At 36.7% G+C, this 27,513-nt stretch overlaps 1 protein-coding gene across 3 annotated transcripts in view; it reads right to left on the bottom strand.

Moving 5' to 3' along the window:
* CTNNA2 (catenin alpha 2) overlaps positions 1-27,513 on the bottom strand; it is a 1,246,345-nt gene that overhangs the window by 827,157 nt on the left and 391,675 nt on the right. For all 3 annotated transcript variants that reach the window (XM_049784907.1, XM_049784908.1, XM_049784909.1), the window contains exons 4-6: positions 20,596-20,762; positions 12,812-12,931; positions 9,648-9,914 (exon numbers count right to left, since the gene is read on the bottom strand). In XM_049784907.1, coding sequence (XP_049640864.1) covers positions 9,648-9,914; positions 12,812-12,931; positions 20,596-20,762 — 554 coding nt within the window. The remainder of the gene's footprint in view (positions 1-9,647; positions 9,915-12,811; positions 12,932-20,595; positions 20,763-27,513) is intronic.

Below are 27,513 nucleotides of genomic sequence, written 5' to 3'. Positions count from 1 at the left end.
TATAGGTGTGAGGAAGGGGTTTTGTATTGTATTCTTGTGTTCCTAGGGTATATCCCTAGGAGTGGAATTGCTGGGTCAAATGGGAGCTCAATTTCCAGTTTTTGGAGGAATTTCCATATCGCTTTCCATAGAGGATGGACTGGACGGCATTCCCACCAGTAGTGGATAAGAGTTTTTAAACAAGTAAAATAAATATGCTAACCACATAGTAACAGGAACTTATTTACAACTTACAACAGAACCTAAAATTGAACTTGGAAAATCCTATATGCTGAAGAATGTTAATTTAAAATGTTTACTCTTTGGGCCAGGAGGGTGGCTCAGAGGGCTGAAGTGCATGTAATGCCTGGAGAACTCTGGGCTCAATCCTGATACCCACAGGATCCTCTGAGCTACTGTGAGAATGAATTCTGCATACCAGGTCAGAAATATTTCTAAATCAGTTTTGGGAGTACTTCCCAAACAAAACAATAATAAAATGTTACTCTTTTTCTAAACCTATATGAATAAGTAACTTGGCAATTAATAAATCATACTCTAAGGTATGTAATTGAATTGAGATGTATAAAAAATACAAAAATAGGGGCTGGAGCAATAGGCAGTGGTAGGGTGTTTACCTTGCATGTGGCTGACCCAATCTGGAGCAATTTCTGAGCACATATACAGGAGTAACTCCTGAGCATCACCAGGTATTTTCCAAAAACATAACAAAACAAAACAAAAAAGTGAAAATAATTATAATGAGGGAAGAAATAAAATATGCCATAAAGAACAAAAGAAACAACAAGTTATAATAAGTGTAAATTACTAAAGGCTAAAAAAATTGGTCCAAGCCTCATATAGAAAACATTAACCCTTGGGGCAGGAAAAATAGTAAAGTAGGTAGGGCACTTACTGGCCTTGCACCTGGCAGACCCAGGTTGTGTGCCCAACATCCTATATGGTTCCCTGAATCCTTTCAGGAGTCCCTGAGAATTACTAGGTATGTACCCACTTTCCAAAACTAAAGAACAAAAAAAAAAATCAACTTTTGGATAGAAGAAAACAAAATGTTATAATCTTCTAGTTTCTATAATTTTATAAATTTGCATAGTTTGCATCCATCCACTTCCTTTAATTCTTGCTCCCATATCTAAAGTAGATATTCATAATTGATACAGTAGAAGTTTGGATGGATTTTCCTTTTAAGTAGCCCTTTTAATGTATTTTCAGGTAATGTGACAGGTCCCAATAAGAATAGTTGTTGTAATGGATATTTTTGACATAGTATGCTCTTAAGTAATTTTATAATATTTCTCAAGTACTTTTTAATAGGAATGATGATTTCTTAGTAATGGGTGTGATTGCAGTAGAATTGACCACACTATTGGCTTCTGTTTTTAGTTGATTTTTAGAAATGTAGTCACAAGCTACAAGTTCAAGGTAAGAACAACTAGACTCAAAGAGACACTGATTCCTAGAACCAGGCTGTAAATAACAAGGGCATTCCAATGCAACGACATCTTGCTTTCTATCCTAGACACCTTCAAGGTGTCTTGAAGGAGGGGAGGGAGATGGAACCAACTGACATTCCAAAATGGGGACACCTTGATCCCCGCAGAGGGCAGATGGTCTTTGGAAGATTAGGGAGGAATAATTACACACAGTCACTATAAAAAAAAATAACACATAGATGGCACAATATGTAAAGAATAAGGGTAAAATCTAGTCTAATGCTATTCTAGCTTCTGTCACTGGCTTGCCTGAGGTAGAAACATGGGACCCCAGACTCCCTCCTCCCAAGAGACCACAGCCTGGGCCAGTACCTCCACCCTGGTCACATGGGGCACCTCCGTCTGCTAGAATGGGGCTCTCCCAGGCCAAATCAGTACACACCTAAAGACCACCTGGAGGTCCTACCCATATCACAAAGGCCATCTGGATGACGGCTGGAATTAATGATGTAATGAAGGGGTTAAAATCATGTCTTTTCTGAGATTTTTATTGGTGATTTCAAACTGTAACACTTACATGTAACCTATGAAATGTTTTGATTTGTGTGCTCATTACTTTATAATTTCCTTTAAATAGGGGTCTCACCATAGACCAAAAACACTGCTGCATCAGGAAGAGTGCTCTGTGATTCAATAAACCTGCAATGCTGTTGCATCCCTGAAAGTTTGTGGTCTCTGATTCAGGTATTGGGCTTCTTCAGACCCCAGGCATCCCTAGGTCCCAGTTCCTTGGGGACCTCCCCCACCCCAGAGTCTGGGCATCCCTGAACCTTGAACCTTCCTTGGTGCAAGGCTTTCTTTCACTTTTAACAATTCATTTTTGTCAACATATCTTAGCCTCTTTCAAATCCACTGTCCACCCTGCAAACAGAGGAATCTTTATAAACAAAAACATGGCCATGAATCCTTGACTTTAACCTAGAGCAATTTTCTGATGCCTTGAGATTCAAGACCTGCCCACACATGACCATCAAGTCTTTTTTACCATGATTGTTTTGATAATGTTGTATACAATTCAAACTTCAACGCTTTGAGTTCTGATCTTGGGTTCCAACCTAAGGTTTCCAGGGAAGAAAATAGAACAAAAGTTTTGTAACTTTTATCATTATTATGTTTTGTTTTAAACAAAAAATATGTAAATGAATCCTTCCCCCAATTTTCTTTTTCCCTAACCTCTACTTTTGGTATGTAAAAGCCCACCTGGATTACTGGACCTCCTCCAACCCAGGTAGGTGGAATTCTGAATAATAAAGAGAGGAGTTTAGATTTGTAACAGAGAGAGAAAGCACATGGCTTAGGCAGCACAGGTCAATGAGAGCACATGGCACAGAAATAAACCACATGGCATAGGCAGCACATGACAGAGAGAGCTGACTCCAATAAATATCTTTACTTACTGCTGTGTATTATTTCTCTGCCACAACCCTGCTTCATCAGACCTGTCGGCCCAAGGGGTTAGAAACAGTGTCTTGGGTGGCCTCACCCAATTTGTGGATTATTTTATATATTTTTTATTTTAATTCTATAACTGGCTTCTGAACAAAGATTTGCCCTGGTGGTTTCAGAACAGCCACAGAGCCTGATCCTTTAGACTTCCTGTGCAGTAGATCCCAAAAAGTTTCTGCTTCCAGCCTGAAAAGCACTCATTCACATATTACTGTGTTCATTCCTGCTCATGAACACCCCACCTCCTCCAGAAAGGCTCTAATTTCAGCCTCTGAAATCTCACCTCCTACAAATGCAGCCTGCATGACAGGCAGACCACAGCTAGTAATGGAGAGATGTTAGCTCAGCTTTTTTTTGTTTTGTTTTGTTTTTTTTGGGGGGGATCAAACCCGTGACACTCAGGGTTTATTCCTGGCTATGCATTTAGAAATCATTCCTTGCTTTGGGGGCCCATATGGGACGTTGGAGATTGATCCCAAGTCCATCTTGGGTCAGCCACGTGCAAGGCAAACACCCTAACACTGTGTTATTGCTTTGCTCTGGCCCCTACTCAGCATTACTTATTAATATCCTACACTCCTTAAGATCTTACACCTCATTTGGTGAGCTCATGGTGAATGGTATCAGCTGCCCTGAGGTTAAATCTTACCCAAATTACAGAGAGGTTATTTCAGTAACAAACTTCACACAGAATTATTTCAGATTCTGCAGTCAGATTAAGACATGTGAATCCAAATTAAATTTTTACCAATGTTTTGAGCTACTTCTTATGGAAATTAAGTTGGAACTAAATCATAGAATTATATTCTAAATCATTATGAAGTTGTATCAATAAATATTAAGTAAAGATATAATAATGTGTTAAGCCTTCAAAAATATTGCCATGATGTATAGGCCAAAAATGCTGAGTTTGTCTGATCCATCTTTTTAGTACTTGAATTAGCAACTTAAAATTGCTTTCCACAAGCTAAATGGTTCTGTTTATTTCATCTTCGCATTTATTCATTTGGCTTCCATTTGGCTAAATGCTTTGGAATGTTAGAAGTGTTTTTGCTTTTTTTCATGTCTGTGCAAAGTCTTTTGATTGAGTCCTCTTCTGTCTTCATCATCATCTTATTATTTTGGGAGTAGGGGGACTCTCCCAGATGTTTACAGGACTTACCCCTACCTCTGTTCTTAGTGATCACTCCTGTCAGTGTTCACGGGACCATATATGTTTTAGGGATTGAACCTACATCAGACACATGCAAGGCAAATGCCTTCTCTGTTCTCTTAGCTCTCCACTCCTTTTACCCTCATTTTAATGTGACTTAAACTATGTAAGAGAATAATTGGAGTGATAATGTGAAAGGTAAATTGCTTGCCTTGCAGAGATATAACTTATGTTTAATCTCCAACACTTCATATGGTTCCCAGAGCACCACTAGAAGGAATTGCAGATAATCAGGAATAATCCATGAACATAACTTTGCATGTCCCTCAAACAACAAGGCAAAATCAAAAATGAAATATGGAGACACTAATATGGGGTATTCCAGATATCACAAAATTATAGCTTAACAAAATATGAAAGGAGAAGATGAGCCTCTTCAGAAAATATCTGCGGATTTCCATAGGGAAGACCAGAACTGGAGAAGGTTTGTCCATGTCACTCAGTGTAACTCAATTACTCCGAAGATACTTTTCTCTTTCCTTGATGGTGTTGATTCCATGAGCCCATGGAAACTATTAGGAATCCCTCAGGCAACTGGAATTCTAGATCCTGGGTCCTTAATGGGTCAGAGTTCCCACACCCCAACTAGCTCAGTAATATTAGAAATAAGAATCTCAGCACTCTAAAAGCAGGAGAGTAACATTTGGAGTAGAGGTCACAGAAAAATTTTACTTTCAGCTTCCTTCAGTAGCGCTCTCTGCTATCATGAATCTGGGTTCCTTCCCTAATGTTCCTTACACAGCATGCCCCAATCCTAACCCCCAAACTGAATCCCAAAGGTGGAGCCATCATTACTGTCTAGTGATCAGAAGCATCTTTATGTCTGCCAAACAGGCTGGGATTCTGTGGTTAAAATGCTTTTGTCACTGGGACAGAAATCTGAGTACACTAAGAAAAGCTCACAACTGGACAAACAGGAGGGCAGGGGCCTCTGTAGCTTGGTGGTGTTGTCCAGGTTACAAGCATCATATTGGTGCTATTGTTCTGTTTCTTTCTACTTAGTTTGAATCAAGTTTTTCCTTTCCAATTGGCCAGTGATGCAAATACCCACCTCATCATTATATTCAAATGCTAACACACTGAGTATCAGTTCAGTAAAATAATTACATTAGACAATAAAAAACACTAGATTTAGAGAAAAGGGAGGGAAGAGTCTACAACAGTAGGAGAGAGGTGTTAAATCTTAGGAAGAAATAGGAAGGACAACTTGTATTGAATGGATACCATACTGACATTTCAGCCAAATGTGGCTGAGAACAGATTAACAACAGATTATACTATTTCTCTAGTACAGAAATTCCATAAAAGCATAAAGGCATTTAAATCTGATTAAATGCCTCTTTTATTATCAAATTGAGAATAAAAAAATATGAACACAGATTTTTGAAAACTAAATTTCAAAGGACCCTTAGACAGTGTCACAAAGAAAGTAAGGAGCAAAGAAGCATAGATGGCCAGGCTAAAATAGATCTAGTCTAGGACTAAACCATGGAAACCAGAATTAAAACAACTGTGTAGGGACCTGGGCAAAGGTGAAATCTTCAAATAGTGTTTCACTGCAGCCTAACATTTCATTTTACTGTTAGGCTCCAGTATAGAAAACTTTTTTCCCTTACCATTTTAGAAAATGGAACAAGTAAAGAAAGAGAAACTGCATATCCCAAGAAAAAGAGAACTGATAGTCAGATATAGTCACAGGGCAGATGGTAAAAGATAAAAGAAAAATCACAGGTAGAAAGTTTATTGTAGAAAAATTTGAGATAAAGTCAAGAGAAAAATGCTGAAAGGGTTCAATGGACTATGATGGAGGGAAACTGGTACTTTGAAATTAGATGGTGTGGTTGCATTGCTATAAAAACGTTGACTCTTTTTGTTGTTGTTTATTTGTTTGTTTGTTTGTTTGTTTTGGGGCCATACCTGGTGGAGCTCAGGGCTTCCTCCTGTCTCTGAAATCAGAAATTAGTCTTGGTAGGCTCAGGGGAATATATTGTGCTAGGGATCAAACACTATTTATCCATTTGCAAGGCAAATGGATAGACAGTGTACTTTTGCTCTAATCCCAAGTGTTTACAATCTTGATAAACTAAAGATTGCAATAAAAAATCCATTATGAATAACAGTACATTAACTCTAAAAGGGAAAAAGCATAGTTTATAAGAATAGCTCATAGAAAGAACATGTGGGTAATAAAATATACTAAGTAAATTACTAATTTCATATAATATGTTTTTTTTAAAAATATGTTTGTCTTTGGGGGCCAGAGAGATAATTCCATGGCTAAGGGCCATAGCCTGGGCAGCAGATGCTAGTTCAATGCATAGCACCATATTGTACCTCAGGCACTGATGACTGCTTCTACAGAAGCCTCCAAGCACCATGCAAGTGGTTTTAATAATCCCTGGCACCACAAAGGAGAACCTGCCCTTTTTCTCTAAATGGAAACTAAAGAAACAAGTTCCTGTGACATTTTTATTCATGTGTTAATTTCTCAGAGCCTTATTTGCTTGAGAAGATGTGACAAGATACTCAAAAAAAAATAAACTGCTCAAAGCTTAGCAACTCAGGAAACTCTGCTATCAAATTTTTTCCATACATGGATTTAAGTTTCATTTTACGAATCCAAAATTTGTTGGGATGCTCCATGGATGCCTAATCTTTTAAGCCCATTGTGGATGAAGCTCCTTTAAATAAAAATTGTCTGAGCAAGGAGGCAGAAGAAATATATCCCTGGGCAAAAGTTGCAGCAACCAGGGGTCTCAAACTCAAGGCCTGCAAACGGCCCTCCATACAACATTTTGTGGCCCTGCCCTAGAGGAATCTTTTTTGTTTTGTTTTATTTTAGTTGTTTGGGTCACATCTCCCAATGTTCAAGGCTTACTACTGACTTTGCACTCAAGGATCATCCCGACTTTGCCGCCTGTGGCCCCCAGGTAAATTGAGTTTGAGATCCCTGTAAGAGCCTTATAGATCCAGTAATTTTTCACTCCATTGTCTTTTCTTCGCTTAGGTTTCATTGCTTTCTAATTACAAAATAAAGTATGTTTAAATAATATAACATCAAAATATGACTAAATCTATTCCTAACTAATGTCTAAAAGTCCTATTTCCTAATGAATTTCATATTTGATGTTGCTTTCAACTTCCTATTCAGCTTAAATGACAAGACAGTTTTTTTTTAATGAAACCTTTAAAATTAATGTAGCATTACAGTGTTTAAATAATGGAGTACATGGCCTGCTCATATTTGTTTTCTTACAACATGAGCCCATCTTTGAGCCCATTTTTGTTTCAGAAAAAAATTATCATTAGCTTGTCAATTTAAGGGAAAATAATTCTTCTATGTCGGGTTTTTGTTGGGATTTTGTAAACAGAAAAAATCAATAGTGTCAATAGTTTCCCTACTAAAATTATGACATAATTTTACCAAGAGTAAAATCTTCTCCCTAGTAAACAATTTTTAGGTCTTCCATATCCATAGAAAGGATATACTAATATACATTTACATAATTAGACAATAAAATTAATAAATAACAGTCATCAAAATATTTGTATTGCCTATTATGTAAACAGTATATTTTTTCTCTTTTCCCATTTCATACAATAGAAATCTAGATTTCTCTATGTTTATTTAAAAACAATAACCTTATTGTGCTCTCTTGTAAGTTCCAATGTTTAATTATCCTGTAAAACATTGTCAATGAACTACTAAATCCAAATTTATATGTAAAACTTTGAATGCTTTATATTTAATCTTTATAAAAAGCCTTAGGAAACAGTACCTAATCAAAGTCAACATATATTTAAACTAAAAATATGATCCGCTTGTGAAAATGCTCATAATAAGACTTTATATAAATGACTAGACTCAGTTTCCCATTCTCTGTTCAGATGTGTATGGCATGATGAACTAGCCATCATGACTTGATATTCTTTATTTTTTCAGGTGTCAGGATACCTCCAAATGGTGGTCAGGGGATCTGGGGTACTCTCAGTAACTCCCAGTAACACTGGGACAACCTGGCCAGATGAAAGATAATGAGATTCTGTCTGAGTATTGCGGTGCAGGATACCACCTGGGCCACTCTGGCAATGCTCAGGGGCCTGAGAATTACATTAACATGTAATCTCCATATGGTCCTGGGGATCGAACAAAGGTACCACATGGAAGGCATATACCTGTGAATTCTGTGGTATCTCCTTGACCCCTAGCATATGTATATGTGTGTGTGTGTTTTGCTTTTGATCTCATCCTGATCATCTTCCAGAAGACAGTTGTCTGCCAACAACTATGTCAAAATCCACCAAGAAAACATAACTGTTAGCTAACCCATTTTCATCTAGATTCCTAAAATACAGTTTTACCACATAAAAGCTATTCAGTACATTATAGTCCAGTTACCAGCCTGCAGGAAAAATAAAAGCCTAAAGACAAATGTGATATTTTAGAAACTATCACAGTTTTCACAAAACGTGCTGGTCCATTTGAACATAGGATGAAACCATATGACTCCCAGCTTCCCACACAGTGGGGCTGGCACCCTGCTGACACACGGAAGGAGAAGGCTGGGCATCTGCAGGGCTATTGTATCTTGCCCCTCACTCTGAAGCCACAACTCTGACCCGGCACAGCTAGTCATCATATCTCTGCCTTCATCATCCTCCTGTGCCCTCACTGACATATAGGAAAAGCAAGAGTTGGCCACTTGAGAAACTAGCATAGGCACTGATATCTGTAGACTAGTGCATAAAGGAGCAGGGCCCTGTGAGGCCACAGGTAAAAGAAATTTGAATGTCATTGCTGGAAAATGAGTTGTTCACCCGGGAAACAGGCAGAACAGTCTTCACCCAGCAGTCCTTGCAATTTCTCCCTTTGTTAAGAAAGATGATCTTCCAAATGATGTTGAAGAAGTCTCTTAAAACGGCCCATCAGGGAGGAAAATTACCAGTGCAGAGTTCTATGTGCATGAGATTAATTCCTCAGAAGCATGACAGTTCAATTTCTTGAATTGTAAAAAACCAGGCTTTGCCCATTGACTGGACAGGAAGTAACCAAAACATATCACAGAGTTTAACTTAATATCCAAGGTCTCTAAGAGAAGTAAATTACATTATCAGGGTGATCCTTCTTCTCTACACCCTTTATTTTTCTATCTGCAACCCCCCCTTTTTTAAAATGAAAGCACATACTCTAGTCTGGTGACACGACAATCTACACCCACTTTGGCTTTTATGCTGTTTCCCTCCCTCTAGCCCAGTCCCTCCTCTTTATGTCCCTCTTCCAGATTCCCTTAGTTTTTCTTAATAAAATATTTTATCTGAAAAAAGGAAGGAAGGAAGGAAGGAAGGAAGGAAGGAAGGAAGGAAGGAAGGAAGGAAGGAAGGAAGGAAGGAAGGAAGGAAGGAAGGAAGGAAGGAAGGAAGGAAGGAAGGGAAAAAAGAGAGAAGGAATCATGCACCCTAGGTGTATACAACCTCCGCCCCACCCACACACTTACATCAAATTCATTCAGAGCTGCCGCCAACTCGCCGATGCCAGTGTGGCCTTTGCCTTCTTCCGTGGGCGAAGTGGCCTGCGCCGCATTGGAAATGCCTGCGATGGCCTCCTGGACCTGCTTGAAAACGTAGTCGCGGTTGGCTCGCGTGGCCGCCACATCAGGGTGGCGGAGGAAGGCCTGTGAGGCAGTGTAGAGCATCGTGGCATTCTTCTTCAGAGCCCCGCGGGCAGCTGCCATCTCATCCCGGCAGTGGGGGTCCTTCAGCTCCTGCGGGTTCAAAACACGAGAGCATCTCTTAACCACTAAATAGAAAAGGGGGTATCAGGACTAGAATTGGGAGTGCAGGCTCTTAGGACAGACACTGAGAAAGCCAATTATCTAGGTAGTACAGATAGAAGGTTTCTCTCAACTAATAATGAAAGCTTGGCATCCAAAATACCTGATCTGAATATGCCACACTAAATTCTTTAGTAGTATCTTTACTCAAAAAGAAAAGTCTTATGAAGGTTGAAGACGGGAATAGGAATCCTACTAATAAAGATATAGGAAGGGATATACTTTTAAAAACACAAAGAAGCAGGGCCATACAAACAGGACAGCAGTGAGTAATGCATTTGCATTGAAAGTGGCAGAACTGGCTTTGATCCCTGGCACCTTATGTTGTCTCCCAAGCCCCACTAGCAGTGATCCCCAAAACAGCATCAGGAGTAAGCCCTGAACACAGCTTTATTTGGGTCAAAGAAAACAAACAAGCAAAAAGCACTCCACAAAACAGAATCCATCTTAATGTGAAATTATAAAACAGGTCTTGAATAAACAAATAACTGGTTACAATCGAGCAATTTGTTAAGTAAAAAGTATATAGTAAAGTAAAATTTAAAAAAGTAATGACACATGGCTAACCAGGGTATGATCCCTGGTACCCCTTAGGGTGCCCTGGTCCCTGGACCTGAATATAGAACCAAGAATGAGCCTTGAGAACTGCTGACTGTGGTCCCCAAACCAAGAAAAAATAAAATAAATAAGCTGATTACTGCCTTGAGAACTGCTGAGTGTGGTCCCCAAACCAAGAGAAAATAAAATAAATAAGCTGATTACTGCCGCTTCTTACTTTCACAGATGCAACTTAACAGCAGGTCCTTAGAGTTCATTTTCAAAATAAAGTTCAACTTCAATTATTTTTCTACATTCCTACTAACACAGTAACCGAGAGCTCCATCTTTTAGGGAAACCCGATCAGTGGTAAACATTTCTGTCCAAGAAATGCAAGAGTCAAACAGGGCCAGAAACAACTTGGAATTCATTACACACAGTTGATTTTTCATTTAACTGTGTTTCCTGCATGTACAGAATCCTTCCACCACCGCCAACCACTGCCAAATTTATGACCCCACACCCAGAGACATGGCCTCAGAGTTAAAAAAAAGCTTCAGCATAATTGTTAATTTGTCTCTTATTTTACTCCCTGTTTTGCAATGTGTCTATTCTAGAGTCACCTTGACACTTTGATACAAAACTTGAACTATTCAATGTATCCACTCACATCAAAATCTACTACTCTGCAAGTTTGGAATGTGCTGACCTTCACCTTCAATTCTCAGCTTTTGCTTGGATCTCCGACATCAAGAGACACTGTTTTCTTAGTGTATTAAACAGCTCAACCAGCTGTAGAGCTGCAGAATTAACTATCTGGTAGACCACACCAGATTCCACTTAAAGAATCCCAGGCTCGCTCTTCCAAGCTGGTGCATGCCCCCGCTCTCACTTTCTGCCTTTTTTTTTTTCACTTTGAGAAAAGTCCATATTCTCCTGTGAACATGTATTCCTCTTTCTCCCCACTCACACTGTCCAAGTAAAATTCTATCAATAAAAACTATTTTGCTTCATAGAGAATGAAAAACAATGCGGGAAAAAAAACTATGAAAAAAATAAAAAGAAGAAAATATTTGGCTGAAAACAAAGTATTTGAAAGTAGTCATACAAATTAAAATCATGATTGTGCACTGGTCACATATAGGATATTTATGATCATGAGGGACTTTGAGATCTTGGATTCATTTGTAATATCAACCTGTGGAGAGGATGAATCCCTAGTATATGTTGGGGTTGGAAAGTATCTTCGATGTAGATCGTAGGGAGGCCTAGATAAATGTCACAAGCAATTGTCTTGAATTTTAAAGAAGTCTAAGAAAAGTCCAATCAACATCCAGGATATTCTGAAGAAGTTAGAGTAAAAAGCTGAATAAATGGGGGAGCAGTCAGGGACATAGGACATAGCACAGGTGATCCCAGGAAGAAAATAAGTCAGCAGTGTGTCACAGTCAGAGAAAAGGTTGAGGAGGACTTGGTCTAGACTGGCATTTTTCAACCTTCCTTCCACCCAAGGATCAGAAAAATAGAAATAATTTGCAGGCCTGTTAAGATAGAAACAAAACTAATGTAATTGTATTTTATTTATTAAACCCAATGTTCTATAATTACAATTTCTACCTAGAGCATCATTTGATTGGGCAGAAATTTTTGGCAGACTAAGCTTCTATTCTGTTAAAATTTCATGCCACATGTCTCTATTCTTGTGATGGTATTCACAAGGCTTGGAAATAGTGTGAGTAAGAAGTAGCACTTCAGATTGTAAATTTCCCCCAAATGGGATATATTTTATTTGACTCTGGAACTCTCCAAAAGTGAACAAAAACTCATCAAGCAGGGGCCAGAGTGATCCATGTATGGGGGTTGGGCACTTGCCTTGTATGTGGTCAACTGGAATTTGATCCCCAGTGTCTCATTTAATGATTCCCCATGTCTGTCAGAAGTCATTCCTGAGTGCAGAACCAGAAATAACCTCTGTGTACTGCCAGGAATATCATGCCCCCCCCCCAAATAAAAAACCACCCAAACCAAAAAACTCATCATATATTTATCTCAGCAGAGTTGTGTGTGCCAATGAGGAGGGTAGCCTATGATTTGTTCTAGGACAGAGGAACTCAAGGTCCATAGTAAGGGCGGAGCTGGCTTAAGAAGATGCATTCTTGCATGTTTTGAGGACATGTGATTATTCAATAGCTGCCATATGCAGAACATCCTTTCTTTGCTCAGGTCTACAGAGGTAAAACGTTCACTGCAAGGCAATTATTTTTTCCCTGAATCTCCAGAAATATCCCCACCTGTTGTCTTCTTGCTGCTACGTAGTTAAGTTTCACCATCTCTTTCCCAAATTCTTTAAAGCGGTTTGCAAGATCTTGTTCATTTGTAGCATTTTTGACAGCTTCAAGAGCCTCCTCTACCTGAAAGGATAAAAATAAAATATCATTAGAGAGTAGTCAAAACATGACAGTTTAAAAACTTAAAAATACTAATAGTAAGTAAAAAGAACTCTTGACACACACTTATTAACAAACAATATTTGCTTAAGGTTTTATCAACTATATGTTGTATATAAAAGTTAATAACTACTAGAATCTTGGATTATTTGAAGTATTATGCTTGCATTTTATTACATGTGATTCTGCTAAGTGATATAAATGTTTAATTTTAAGTGAAAACATTTGGGGAGATTATGGAGTTCTAAACAAATTCTTAAAATCTTCAGGAAATAAAGAGGCTTGCGAACCAAAAACTAAAGGACTGCTGAAAGTTATTCACAGCTTGAATCCGCAACCAGTCTTGGCAGCACATTCACATCTAAAGTAAAGGAACTGTAATTTTCAGCTGAGTTTACACCTTACCAATTGCCAATAGAAAGAAAATATTCATCCTGGAGAAGCACTATCCTATCCCCCACCAGACCTCCCCCATGAAGTGATCTACTTCCAAATTCTTACAAAGTGTTTCATGGAACTTTGTTAACAGAGTGGTCTTCAATTTGGTCTATAAATTTTCATAATAATCAATTTATGACAGCTAGAGAGATAGTAAAGGGATAAGGCAACAAACTGCTAAGTTCAATTCCCAGCAAAACACATGGTTCTTAGACTACCTGGAATGATTCTTGAGCACAGAAACAGGAGTAAGTACTGAACAGAGCTTGTGTGTGACCTTACCTCCAAATAACTAATTCCGTTATCAGTGCTATAAATATTTTAGAGATACTACAATCATCTCTTCCCTATTGTGATTATAATACCTGTGAAATTAATTAAGAGACTATAGTAATCTCTGGAATCATTATTAGACAATTGACATCTTTGTAAAAATAATTTTATCAACAGAAATGACCATAGCATACATAGGAAATAAGACACCTATTTGAAAACTCAAAAGTTCTTAAAAATAAAGGTGTCCTAATGAGAGGCCAACCATTAGGGAAAATGGAAGAAAAATAAAGCAACTGTGAAAGTGTAATGGGCCGACTTCAGAATTTAGAATGACTCTTGAAATTTGATCTAATCAAAGGAAAACCTGCAAACAGTTCACTATAATATGGAAGCAGAAATAATGGCGAAGATAGCTGGAAATGCCAACAAATTAATATAGTTCTTAACTATAGAGGCTTATTTCGTTAAAATTGACAGTGACAGAGGAGCTAATTCAATTTTCTTATCAGTTTTCACCGAGCATTGTGTATACACATAAGCCAGAAAAAAACAAATACTTCCAAAGCCTTTACTTCATAGATATGATAATATTATATATACAAAGCAAGTGAATTCATTCTATAATAGAAATCACTGTATGGAGTAAAGAAAGTGATTCTTTGAATAACTGGAAACTACAAACACCATCCTTTGATTATCTCCACAAATATCTGCATGCCTTTCTTTTCTAGTTGTAAACATAGAAAATGATTAATTTCTCACTGTTTGTCTTTTCCAACTTTAAGCCAGATTCTAAATAAAAGAAAGAAATGTTTTTAAAAATATTGAATATCCTAATAAAGGACTGTTACAAGTTAGGATGTTTTTAGGCTTGCCAATAAAGTGACATTTTATGGTATAGAAATGGACCACTCCAATCATTTTCATAGATTAATGGGAAGTTCATATCTCAAATCATTAAAACAATGATTTGGAGTTGTCTTTCTTTGTAAGATATTTCTAATCATTCCAATATGGCTATCAACAGAATCTATGTAAGGAGGGTTCTTCAAAGTTAATTTGCTCCTGCTGCTTCTTTGAGGTGTAAATCTTTTTTTGTACATTAAAAACTGGTTACCAGGAAGAGCCAAATAATTATCTCCAAGGGAGTTAAATCATTGCATTTGATTTCAAAATATAAAATAGGCTTTTTAGAGGTTGTTAATCAGATTAATGTGAGGCACTTATTTTGTTGTTATTCTTACTTTTTCAGAAGATTCCAGTCACTGATTTATATTGTTATATTAACCCTATAATTTTTTTTTTGGAAAAGAAACAATAAGGATATGGATTGTGTGTATAAGTATAGTATAGACTTAGACTTAGTAATTTTGGATTGTTATTTTGTGTCAATTTTGTTTTCAAAATACATGGCCCAGGAATTAGTTCTGGTCTTGTGTTGATCAGCAACATAGGCCTGACTGGTATTTGGACTCACAGTAAGTGCAGTTTCTATTCTTGGGGGTACTCAAGGTTTACCAGGGTTCACTAACATTGCTTGGGGAGTTACACTGTGCTGGGATAGAATCCAGGGCATTTTACAGGCCAGCCATGTGATTCCAGGATTGACCCCCAGCTCTTTATGCTTTTCTTTCTTTTTTTTTTTTTTTTTTTAATTTTTATTGTGACCAAAGTGCATTACAAAACTTTCACTGCATTATTTATGGTACATAGTGACAATGAATGAGGGGCATTCCCACCATCAGTGCTGTCCTCCCTCCGCCCCTGTTCCCAGTATGCATCCCTTATCTCCCTCCTTTACCCCCAGAATGCTATTCTAATCACTACTGAAGTAACTCTGCATTTGAACCCCACCTCTGCCATTTGTTAGCTCTGATATCCAGGAAGCCACTTAAACTTTCTGACTCACAGTGCTTTCACTAATAAAAGGAAATAATAGAATCTCGATATTACACAGGCAATAGGAAGAATTAAAGGATAAAATTAAATATCAAATATTTATGAGTACCTTGCAAGAATTAAAAGCCCCTTAAGCAGACATATAAATGTGCTCTATAATATCTCTCAAAGGGATATTGCTGTATCAAATTGTTTTAGAGAATCTTTAAGTCAGTCTCTAAATTTCCAAGTTCAAACTGCACATATTCCCTTTGGTATAAAAAAGTAGATTGGCAATTTAACTAGTATTTATTAAGCATACAAAAGCAGCATATGGCGATACACCTAGTACTGAATTGATGAGTCTGGTTACTCTCTTCCTAGGCTAAGGGTTTCCGTTCTCTTGTCAATATTTACGGCCCACCAAAGAGCACTACTTCATTGCTGTATGGTCATCGTCTCAATTTGCACAAATTAAACTCATGTTGGTGTCCTATTATTGATATCCAGTTGATTAAATTTTAAGTGACTGATGAAGTCATTTGGGTCATACATAAATCTCTTGTTAGTTTTTTTTTATTTTACAGCTAAATTAAATAGTGGCTTGGAAATAAACATACTCAAAAAATAAATGAATGACTGTAAATATGTAAGAACTCACCTCTAACTGTTAGGTTAGCCAGATACTCTGATTTGACCACTGGTATCAAGGCATTATCAAACTTTATTTTACTGTCTCCTAAAGTTAATCTGAACCTGTGTGTATGTTTATATGTCTGTATGTGTGTGTGTCTAACTAAAACATTATTTGATTACTCATGACTGAGTTATGTCCCCTAAACACATATGTGTATAAACACACAGAGTTAATCTTAAGTTACTGCCATGAATAATTTCTGAATATGAGACTAGGAGTAAGCCCTGAGCCTGGTCCCCCAAATTTGGAATCAGAAAATATTTGTTCAATTTGTTTTCTCAATTTGCCAACAATTTTCTATAGGGGTACAGAGAAGAGAATGAAAGTGGATATTTAAGGAAAACAAATTGGTCACATTTGATCTAATTAGAGTGTTCATGCTAAAAAATGACTTAACTATGAAAATTTTTGTAACCAAAGTGGTTAAATAAAAATTTTATTAAAAGAACATGAATGTTGATTTCTTATAGGAAGGTAATTAATTATCTCTGTGTTCCTGTAAGTCAGAAATATGAAAAATCAATAGCTGGAAATAACAATGAGAAAATGTCAAATGGATAAAAATATAAAAAGTAAAATATTTTGCATCATTCTCAATGCAAAATATTTATGTAGTGGTTATTAATCAATTTTATAGAAAAAAACAATCACATCATTATAAAGCACCAATCACTCTATTTTCTTTTTTTCATTTCTATGATAAATAAATTCATATGCAGAAAATCTTGAGTAAAGATGGATGTGATGACTTCAAACTTACTTCTTCAAAATACATGAATATATTTAATTTTGAGTTCAAACGAATAACTAGGTAGTTTAGAAAATATTTGATTGGGAGAGGAGATTCTTGTATAAGAAAGAAAAATGAATGGCAAAGAATATAAATAAACAGAATATGTCTCATCTCCATTTTTAATGATTGGTTGACATACCGAAGGTGGGGAATGGCCTTATAATATGAAATCCTGACAGGTTTAAACCTTGATTAAACCTGATTTAGCTACAATCTTGAATAATTTGGTAATACCAAAACTTGTAGTTCTCCACTTGATCCACAAGAGAGCAACATTTCACCACACCTTTGGTTATAGATTCTGCTCTAAGTAGAACAAATGTGTTATTTAGTCTACAATCATTTTTAATTTTACTACTGACAGTCTGACAGGACTACTTAATATTACTGAGTTGACCTTTCCAGAGTTTGTGCTATTTTTTTTAACTTCCTTGAATCTGTTCTTCAGGAAGAGAATATAATCAACTCCACACTGCAATGATCTTATCAGCAGACAGAGCTGGTCAAAACAGGTGAGTGCAGAGGCAGGTAGAGTGGACTGGCAACACTTGGGACCATATGTCATGTTCCAGCTTGTACTCCATGAGTACCTGACAGGTGCAGGCAGTTCGGGGAGAATATTCAGTCTCTCATCACTCCCAGGAGTGACTGAATAAAATCTTCCACAGCACAGAGATAAATGAAACACAGGATGTAAAGTTAATTTCTTTAGGCTCTGGTCTAAATCTCAATGGTCGAGCGAGATCGCTCATCTGTGCAAGATCCAAACTAAATCATTTTACTTGAAGTCTAAATAGTCTGTAAGGGAAAATAAAATTTGTTCTCTTACATGCTTGAGCATGAAGTCATTTGTAGGATGAAAAATGCATGTAAAACAGATGTGCTTGGGGACATCACTGTGCTCTGAGAATAGTTCCTGGGATCTGACAGTCGTACCAAAGCTCATGTATACCACTCACCATACACCTGCCTCAGTGAAAAACATGCTACAGGAATCTTATTTTTTGTTTTTGTTTTTTTGTTTTTTGGGCCACACCTGGCGGTGCTCAGGGGTTACTCCTGGCTGTCTGCTCAGAAATAGCTCCTAGCAGGCACGGGGGGGACCATAGGGGACACCGGGATTTGAACCAGCCACCTTTGGTCCTGGATCAGGCTGCTTGCAAGGCAAATGCCACTGTGCTATCTCTCCGGGTCCATGCTACAGGAATCTTACTCCAATGAAAGTTCCCTGTGATTCCAAGGGTAGCTTGGAATTGATCTTAAACTTGAGATCCAAGTAGAAGAAAGTTCTGTGGTGGGTTATGACACAGCTGGCCAAGGGACATCAAACTACAATAAAGCCTAATTAATCTTACTCTACTAATAGCGAGCTATAGCATTATCCTGTCTCTTACATAAATGATGGCTCATATCCTTCAGCTCACTTAGCCTCTGTGCAAAAGTTTCCTTTAATCAGTCTACCCTTTGAGAATCCATTACCTGAGGAAAATCTGAGAAATGAGAAAAACATTCTTTGTCTTCTCAAACACCCTCAGGGAAATTGCAGAAAGCTCTCCCCTGCTCTGTGGTTTCTGATCATGAAACTCGGGTTAGAGATGTTAGAATTTGTGAACTTTTACAATAATGTGAGCTACAGAGATAATTTGGCAATCTTGAGACCCTAATTAAGGTCAAGTTAGGTAAAAGACTTGGCCCCAAATATTTTTTATAAAGAGTACTTACAATTTTGTAAGTTTCTTTCTTTTTTTTTTTTTTTTTTTGGTTTTTTCGGGCCACACTCATTTGATGCTCAGGGATTACTCCTGGCTAAGCACTCAGAAATTGCCCCTGGCTTGGGGGGACCATATGGGACGCTGGGGGATCGAACCACGAACCGCGTTCGCGATCTTTCCTTGGCTAGCGCTTGCAAGGCAGACACCTTACCTCTAGCGCCACCTCGCCAGCCCCACAATTTTGTAAGTTTCTTAAGTAAACCCCACACATAAACACATCTGAGATGGAAGATGAGCTGAGAGCAGCTTCTCCTTGGTCATTATTCTATGAGTTGCTTTCTTATTATTTACTTATTCTCCCATTGTTCATTTCAATGGTTAGGGAATTAAAACAGAAGACTTATAGATAGAGTATTAAATTAGGAATGGTTAGAGACTGGGCAACTGAGTAAACAAAAACTTTTGATACCTCCAGAAGCTCAACCAATCCTTGATCTAAAAACAAGTGAAAACAAAAACAACCTATAATTCACACTCCATCCTGGAATAGCCTGTTTTCAGGTTAGGGTTGGCATCAATTGTCAGGAATAAAATCCACTCAGGGAAAGAAGCAGAGACTCTGGAAGCAAAATCAATCCTCAGTTACATCATCTTATTTTAAAGGGTGTAATCTTCCTGCTTATAACTACATACAAACCACCAAGTAGAGAAATGGAGAAACCTCTACTTACAGTAATATTTGTGAATAGGGAAGGGTTCTTCTGGAGCCCATAAGAATAAAAGAAAAAAAATCATGTCACAGAGAACATAACATGAGTTTCTCTAGGTTGATAGAACATAAAGTTTTACGAGAAGTAAAACAGGTATGTTGGATATTAGGTTTGAAGATAAAGATTCAAAATTAGTCTGCGAGGGTGGAGGTTCTAGGAATATGTTGTTTTTGGTTTTATTTCTGTTTGTATCAATTTCTGTGGTAAGCTCAAAGCCATTTATCTATAGAAGTGCTAGACAAAAGCAAGGTCAAAACAGATCTAATACACAATTCTTTTGGGGGGAGACTTTTGGTTTTGGGGTTACAACAGGTGACTCTAGGAGTTACTCTTGGCTCTGCACTCAGAAATTGCTCCTGGCAGGCATATGGGACCATATGGGATGTCTGGATTCGAGCCACCATCTGTCCTGATTGGGCTTTGTGCAAGGCAAACACCCTACCTCTCTGCTATCTCTCCAACCCCTCTAACACACAATTCACATTATGCTGGGCATTCTTGGTCATTAGTCCATTTGTATCAAATTACCAAGTGGACCTAAATAGCTTTAAACCTTGACAGGAAACAAGCAGGAGTATTTTTCTTAGCTTTCCATCTTCAAATGTACTCTTTTTTTATTCTAAACATATGGAGAAATTCAAACTCCATCTTTTGAGAGAAGAAAAACGAGTCATGTAATTTTTTACATTTCTGAATATATTAGTAACATAAACATATTATTAGAAAAATTAGGAGACTGCCACTTGCAAATGTAACCAAGTGTTCAGGTAAGCAATTAGTAATCTTTATTATTAATAGAGGCACCTATTTTTTGAGTTATACCTGGCAGTGCTTATATACTGCTGGCTCTACACTCAGGGTTTACTCCTGGTGAGGTTTGAGAAATTCTGTGGGATGCTAAGCATCAAATCTAGGTTGACTGCCTGCAAGGGAAGTGGCCGACCTACTGTGCTATTTCTCCGAATGAATGAATCATCATCTTTTGAACAGATCAGAGCTTAAACAGAAACAGCCGCTATTGCTATTGAAAATGTGCCACACAAAGCAAGCTGTGACATACGTACAATTTTCAGATGAGATAAGAGTCTCATGACATCTGCCATGTCTGCTAGGATGAGTAAGCGTGTTACAGCTGATAGCAATGCCCTTGCTGCCCGCACCATGGTGCCACGTTTCACTGAGGAGCATGGGTCATCTGCAAACTCTGAAGAGGCTATGCGCATCGTCTCACCTGGAAAGCAAACAGGGAAAGGCAAGTGGGTAGACAGCAGATTTAGAGGCTGACAATCTCAAATGATTTGTTTCTACTGTAAAACTAACAACACTAGGTGGTCTTTCTGCCACCACTAAGATAGAAAAACCTTCCAGTCTGACTTCAACACCTCATTAAACAGAGACAGGATCCAGAAATGAAACAAAACACTCAGTTCACACTAAAGAATGTGTATATTATGCCTTCCATATCAATAAATATTATATTTAATTCAAATAGTCGAGTTTAGTTGATCTACCCTCTTCATTCTCTCACACTTCATTTCCCTGGGAGCAAATGGTTTTCATGACTAGCTTATATTACAGAAAATTTATGGGTCCAAAAGAGGAAAGTTGACTTTAAGAAGTTGACCTCAGGGGCTGGGGATATGACTGATGAATGGAGCACAACAAGAGGTCTCAGAGAAAAAATTGTTTGTTATCAACTACTTGAATATTGAAAATGGAAATAGAGATTGATCTCATAAACTATATTTTTCAGTTTCTTTTATGCTTAGGGGAAATTGGAATGCCTCCAGTAATGGTTAGCCCAGTCATGAGGGCTGAATAGTTGATTACAGTTGGGCAACAAGGTACACAAGTGGTGCTTAGGAGCCATCAAGTGCAAAGGACGGCATTTAGGGCAGATAAACATTAGGTGTGTGTATATTGCTTGAGCTAATTCTATAGCCCAAGTGTACTTTTAATTGAGCCTGTCAGTCAAGATTTGATTATAGAAATATCCCTGATGTGCTCTTAGTAATCTACTGGGAAGGTTCCAGGAGATATAGAAACCATTCATAAGACAATCAAATTATTTCAACACTGTATATTAGGCACCTATTTGTGTCAGATTTTCACAAGATGGCTCTGGAACTAGAAAGGTCCTTAATAAAGGCCTGACATCAAAAAACTGACATTCTAATGAGGAAACATACTTCAAAAATATTTTCATAGGAATTTCCCTAATAGGGCTTCTTAAGTTTCACTTGATCAGCATCACATTTTGTCTAAGGAACTTTATCATGTACTACTTATATAAGTATATAGCACAGACATATCAACCAACATTTATTGATAATAAGTTAATAAATATAAAACAATATTATATGACCCCATGGGGTTTTGACCCATAGTTTAATTAAGTTTGATTAAAACTACCAGAACATTAGATTAAAAAAATAAAACTACCAGCACAAAAAAGAATGAGAATGGGAAGATCTGTCAACTATGATGGACTTCAGAAATGAGATAATCATCAACTGTGAGGAGCATCTTAAGTGGGAGGGGTGTCTTTAGTGGTAGGGGCATCTTAACCAGTAAGAATCCTGTGTAGAACTGCAAAGCCCAAAGCAGGACATGTTTTGAAGGCACACAGGAACAAATGAACAGGGAGGAAGAGATCTAGAGGAGAGAATATACTAAGAAGACTTTTCCAAAAACATTGTGTAGAGATTTATTCCCTTTATTTTTAAATGTTTTATTTTAAGTTCCATGGTTAAATAATTACAGAATCGTTCATGGCTGGATTTTAGTCATAGAATGTACACCATCCTTCACCAGTACACCTTTTCTGCCAACAATGTCCCCCATTTTCCTCCAACCATCATCCGCCACCTATATCTGGGTCAGGCATTTTGCTTCTCACTCCTCTCTCTCTCTCTCCTCTTTCTCTTTCTCTCTCTTTCTATCTCTCTCTCTTCCCAAGACTGTAGCTTGTACTATAATTTGAAAGGGTGTCATGCATGTCACTTTATCTTCTTTCAGCACCCAGTTCTTGTCCAGAGTGGTCAATTCCAACTATCATAGTAATAGTGGACCCTTCTCTACTCTAATTGCATTCACAGCTCTTTATAGCAAGTGGGTGAAATTATTCTATGTCTATCTCTCTCCACCTTACTCATTTCACTCAGCATGATAATCTCCATATCTATCCATGTATAAGCCAATTTCATTACCTCATTTTTTCTAATAGCTGCATGGTATTCACTGTGTAGATATACCATCATTATTTTAGTGTGACAGAGATTTGGACTGTGTCAAGAAGTAAAGTTATAATAATACATTTTTATTGTGACAACTTTATATAAAATAAATTAAAGATGTGAAGATCAGGATACAGAAAAGATATCAATATGGAAAAATGACTGTATGAGAGAGAAGTGTTATGTTCTAGTCCTGGAAAAGTAAATATAATAATGATGGGAGATATATTAATTGAATCTGTAGGAAAGAAACAACATATTTAGGAAGATTAGGTATGATGATAAGAGAGATTATGAAATTTATGATAAATACAGCCACAATACAATTAACAAGTACTTTTTGGTGCAAAGAGACCATAATGAATGGGGAACAAAAATAGATAACTTACTCGTATTGAGACGAGTCCCAAATCAGTGGGTTAAAATTCACATAGGGTAGAGAAGACTAAGGAAAAGCATAATGAGGCTTTACAGAACAGACTATGCACAAGTGCACAGTTAATACGGCTAATTATTTCATTTGGAGGAAAACAATTTACTCAATATTTTGTTTATTGTACTGATTAGTTCTCATCTAATAATCAAAATCTAGCTCATTTCAATCAAGTCAATTATATCACTGAAAGTTGTGTGTCCTAAAATTTACCCTAAGATACAAAGCAAAATATCAAACATCAGTTAGCAGTTTCCAGGAAGAGAATATTCTGATGTGAATTGCTCAGTCAGTGTTATAGTTATTTAAAACCTCACAGAGATACATGTGACTTAAAAGAAAATAGACTGTGCTTTGGATTTTTATTTGCAGCTACTATACAAATTACGTGTATCCTATTGTTCACTATCTTACTTTTTATGCCTAAGCACAATGAGAATGACAATTAATAATAAAAATAGGAGAAACTTAACCAGTCATTGTCATACTAGCACAGTTGTGAAGACACAAGGTCATAGCAAACTAAAATATCCTTTAAGATAGAAGCTGAAATTAGATATCTTGGTTGTTGTACAAATTGTAGACCAAAACTTAGACTAGGGCTTTTTTTATTGGTCCCAGAATAAGTACTGCCCAGTTATGGTTGTAACAGCCAGTCATCTGTAGATAGCAATCTTGGCTTTTGCACAGATCAAAGGGTGACAAGTCTTCTGATTTTGTCTTATCTTTGGCTGGTGCCTTGTATAGAGGATAATTTAGTAAGTATTTAAGTAAAAGAATATATGAGTAAATTCCTGATGTTAAAAAAAAATAAAAATGTATGTTACTTAAGAAAAAGTAGAAATACCTGTGAACATTAGGGGCATGGTATTATATCATGTTCATCAACAAAAATCCAATATATTTCTACTAAATAAATATTTTTCTTTCATGTCAAAAAATAAAAATAAACTTAAGCTAATGAATACCATCAAATTTTTACCAAAATAAAGATTATTTCAAGTGAAAAAAAAAGCTGAGTGCTGAGATGAATTTAATTCGATTGCCACTCCCACTATGGGCTTAGAGGAACTTCCCAGTAGCCCCCAGTTTTCCCCCACCACCACCACCACCAAAAAAAAGAAATCCTTAGCAGGTATCTTGTTAGTGAGGAGAAGAAGATTGGCTTATGGTCACTGCCCAGTGCAGATAAAGAGCATATTATAACCCTGATTAAATTAATTGAGGAAGTATAAAAATCCTGAGATAAATAAGGACAAATATGTCTTTGATATTAATAAGTAACTCATCTACAACTGGAATAGATCCACTCATTCAATGAAAGGAAATATCTACAGTGCATATAAACCTGGAGAATTATTGGTTTGACTCCCAATGGTGTTGTCAAATTGGTATGAACCACAGCTTAGTTATGATGGAATTACTCAGAGCTGCTCTAAGAACAAAGTATCCCAAGAGAAAAGTTCAGATCCACTACCTACATGGGGGCACCATATGGAATCACACAATTTTAAATTCCAATTATCTCACAGGGGTCCACTATAGTGGTAGTTCATCCAAATTTGATCATGTGGGTTTGCAAATCTGCTTCAAAATTAGTAGCTTACACATAAATTAGTATAGAGATTTTAAGTAAAATAATTTAACCTATGGTCCAAAACAGGCCCTTCTATTGATTGTGGCAGGAAGTGAGGAGTTTGAGAGTGAGCGTGAAAAGGCAAAGAGAGAAAGATAACTGATAGTCTGTGAGATCTACATTAGCAAAAGTAATTTTGCCAATGGAAATCCTATTCAAACTGAAGATTATTCGGAGACAAATAACAGATCATTTAATTTATTTAAATTAAAATATTTATTTTAAGTATTGTATTTTAAAATATAAATAATTTCATGTTGTTATAAATTTCAAAGGTAATCAAATTGTAATAATTTCCATATGTTTTATATCTTTGCAACTTTAGGACTGCTAAATTGATATGGAAATCTACTATAACATGAGAAGTGAATTTATCTAGATACATTTTTTATTGTCCTTGGAAATTGTTTTTCTAAGAATAAAATATAAAGCTAAGAAATACCATGCATATGCAGAAAAGAAAATGGAAAATTGCAGGTATCTGAATGTTTTTCTTTACCCACACTTGCATTCAATCTGTGTTACTTGATTACAGACCAAAACTCAGAGCAGGGTCCCTCCTAGAGAATATTTGATCTTTTTAAGTCACTACCACGGTGGAAAAAGAAAAAAAAAAACTCCTTAAATAAGTGACTGAAGAGACATAATAAGAATCAATATAGATAAAAAGAGATTTTTATATAAATGTTTATTGTTTGAGCATTATTTTACAGTTTTGCTACTCATTAACTCATAGATCAACTTTTTAAACACTGACCTGGAGATAACTCAAAAAGTTAAAGCATATGCTTTGCATGCCAAAGGTCTGAGTTTCAACATTAATACTACATAGTTCCTTAAGCACGGCCAAGACTGACCCATGTGTACTAAATCTGGTGTAGATCCTGAGCATCATTAGATGTATCTCTCAAGTACTCCATCAAATAAATAGCTATATAGCTATAAAGACTTACTAGTAGTTTCTTGATTTCACTGCAATCATACTAACTCTGTGTATAATTTTTGAATTCTAGTTCTCTCCTGTAAACTAAGGTGAATATACTGAGAGCTGCCTTGTAGACTATATAGTATTCACCATTAGGGAAGATGCATTCAAAGAATCTAAGGCATCACCCATAAACTTTATATTAGGCGTTCAATTTTTGTTATCATTAATATACTCTAACATTATCAAAGCAGCCTCCTCAGTATGACAAAGAGCATTGGTAATAGATTAAACAGTGGGAAGTACTTTTAAGTTGATTTCATTTCTTGTATACACAATCATGAAAAGATATACAATTAAATGTAACCAAAAATTCAATAACCAAAGAGTTCAGGGATAGTCAATGAACTATTCTAAAGAAAGTCAATAAACTTCCTTCTAGAAAGTTCTTTATTTCTATGTATGTATTTAAACAAAAGGCATCATATATAATATCTCAAATCCAAACCTATTACTTATTTTATCTAATCATGTAGAATTTCACTTTCCTAATTATACAGTTTTTCTTCATCTAATCACATAAATCATTCGGCATACAATGATAGTTCACTTAATAAAATTTCCTCATCACTGCAGAATCACAAGAGAAGAAAAGAGGCAAAGCAAATACTCCAGTTATGTTAGTTTCAGATTGTCCTTTTTTCACAGAATTTTATGCCTGCTCAAGAACCTTTCTTATACTATATTTTGTCAAGGTACAAATTTTAAAGGATCCCGAAAAGTGGATCATTAAAAGAAAGAAGGGAAAAACATTGTGAGAAGAAAACAGGTTAATAATTTATTTTAATCATGGTTTCCCAAAAGCTTGCTACACTGTTTTCCATATTTATTGTCCATTGTCAGTGTGCCACTCACAGAGCTAGTATAAAAATCAACAAAACATGGGGCCAGAGAGGTGGCGCTAGAGTAAGGCGTCTGCCTTGCAAGCGCTAGCCTAGGTCGGACCTAGGTTCTATCCCGCAACCCATATGGTCCCCCAAGCCAGGGGCAATTTCTGCTTGGATAGCCAGGAGTAGCCTCTTAGCGTCAAACGGGTGTGGCCCCATCCAAAAAAAAAAAAATCAACAAAATAAAACAATGTTCAAAGGAACTGAGTATGCAATTGCACATGTCTTACTACTTTATCATATTGATCAAGTGTAGAATTTTTAAGGCAATTCAATGCTTAAAATGTACATGATTAGCTAATTTTCAAAGGATGGTGAGAAATATTATTTTTGATGAAGTCAAAGCAACATGAAATGTTAAATAAATAGCCAAATTGGAGAATATAGCCAAATTGGAGAATACCACTGAAGTTAGTGTCCCCTGAAGAAATATTGGGAAGACTATTTGCCTGAGGCCAAAACTACTGTGATAAAACCCATATTTAAAATTATTCTGGGTCCAGTCTATCCTCTTAACTGCAGTTTATTAGAAATATACTTAATTCTACTTACTATATCACACCTAGGCTCCTCCACTCCCTGCTTCTCATATCAAGACTGATTCATGACAGTAAATGACTACATAGAACTGATTCCTAATAGCTTTCTCAAGATAAAAAAAGGGGATCAAAATTAAGCAGCTGGCCTGGTACTCCATGTAGTCTCCCAAACCTACCAGGAGTGATTCCTGAACACAAAGCCAGGATTAAATCCCGAGAACTTTTGGGTATGATCCCCAAACCAAAAATTAAAATAAATAAACAAT

Source organism: Suncus etruscus, chromosome 12, assembly GCF_024139225.1.
Source record: "Suncus etruscus isolate mSunEtr1 chromosome 12, mSunEtr1.pri.cur, whole genome shotgun sequence".
In the NCBI taxonomy this organism is placed as follows: domain Eukaryota; kingdom Metazoa; phylum Chordata; class Mammalia; order Eulipotyphla; family Soricidae; genus Suncus; species Suncus etruscus.
The sequence above is the reverse complement of the archived record's forward strand: the minus strand, read 5'-3'. Positions and strand labels throughout refer to the sequence as shown.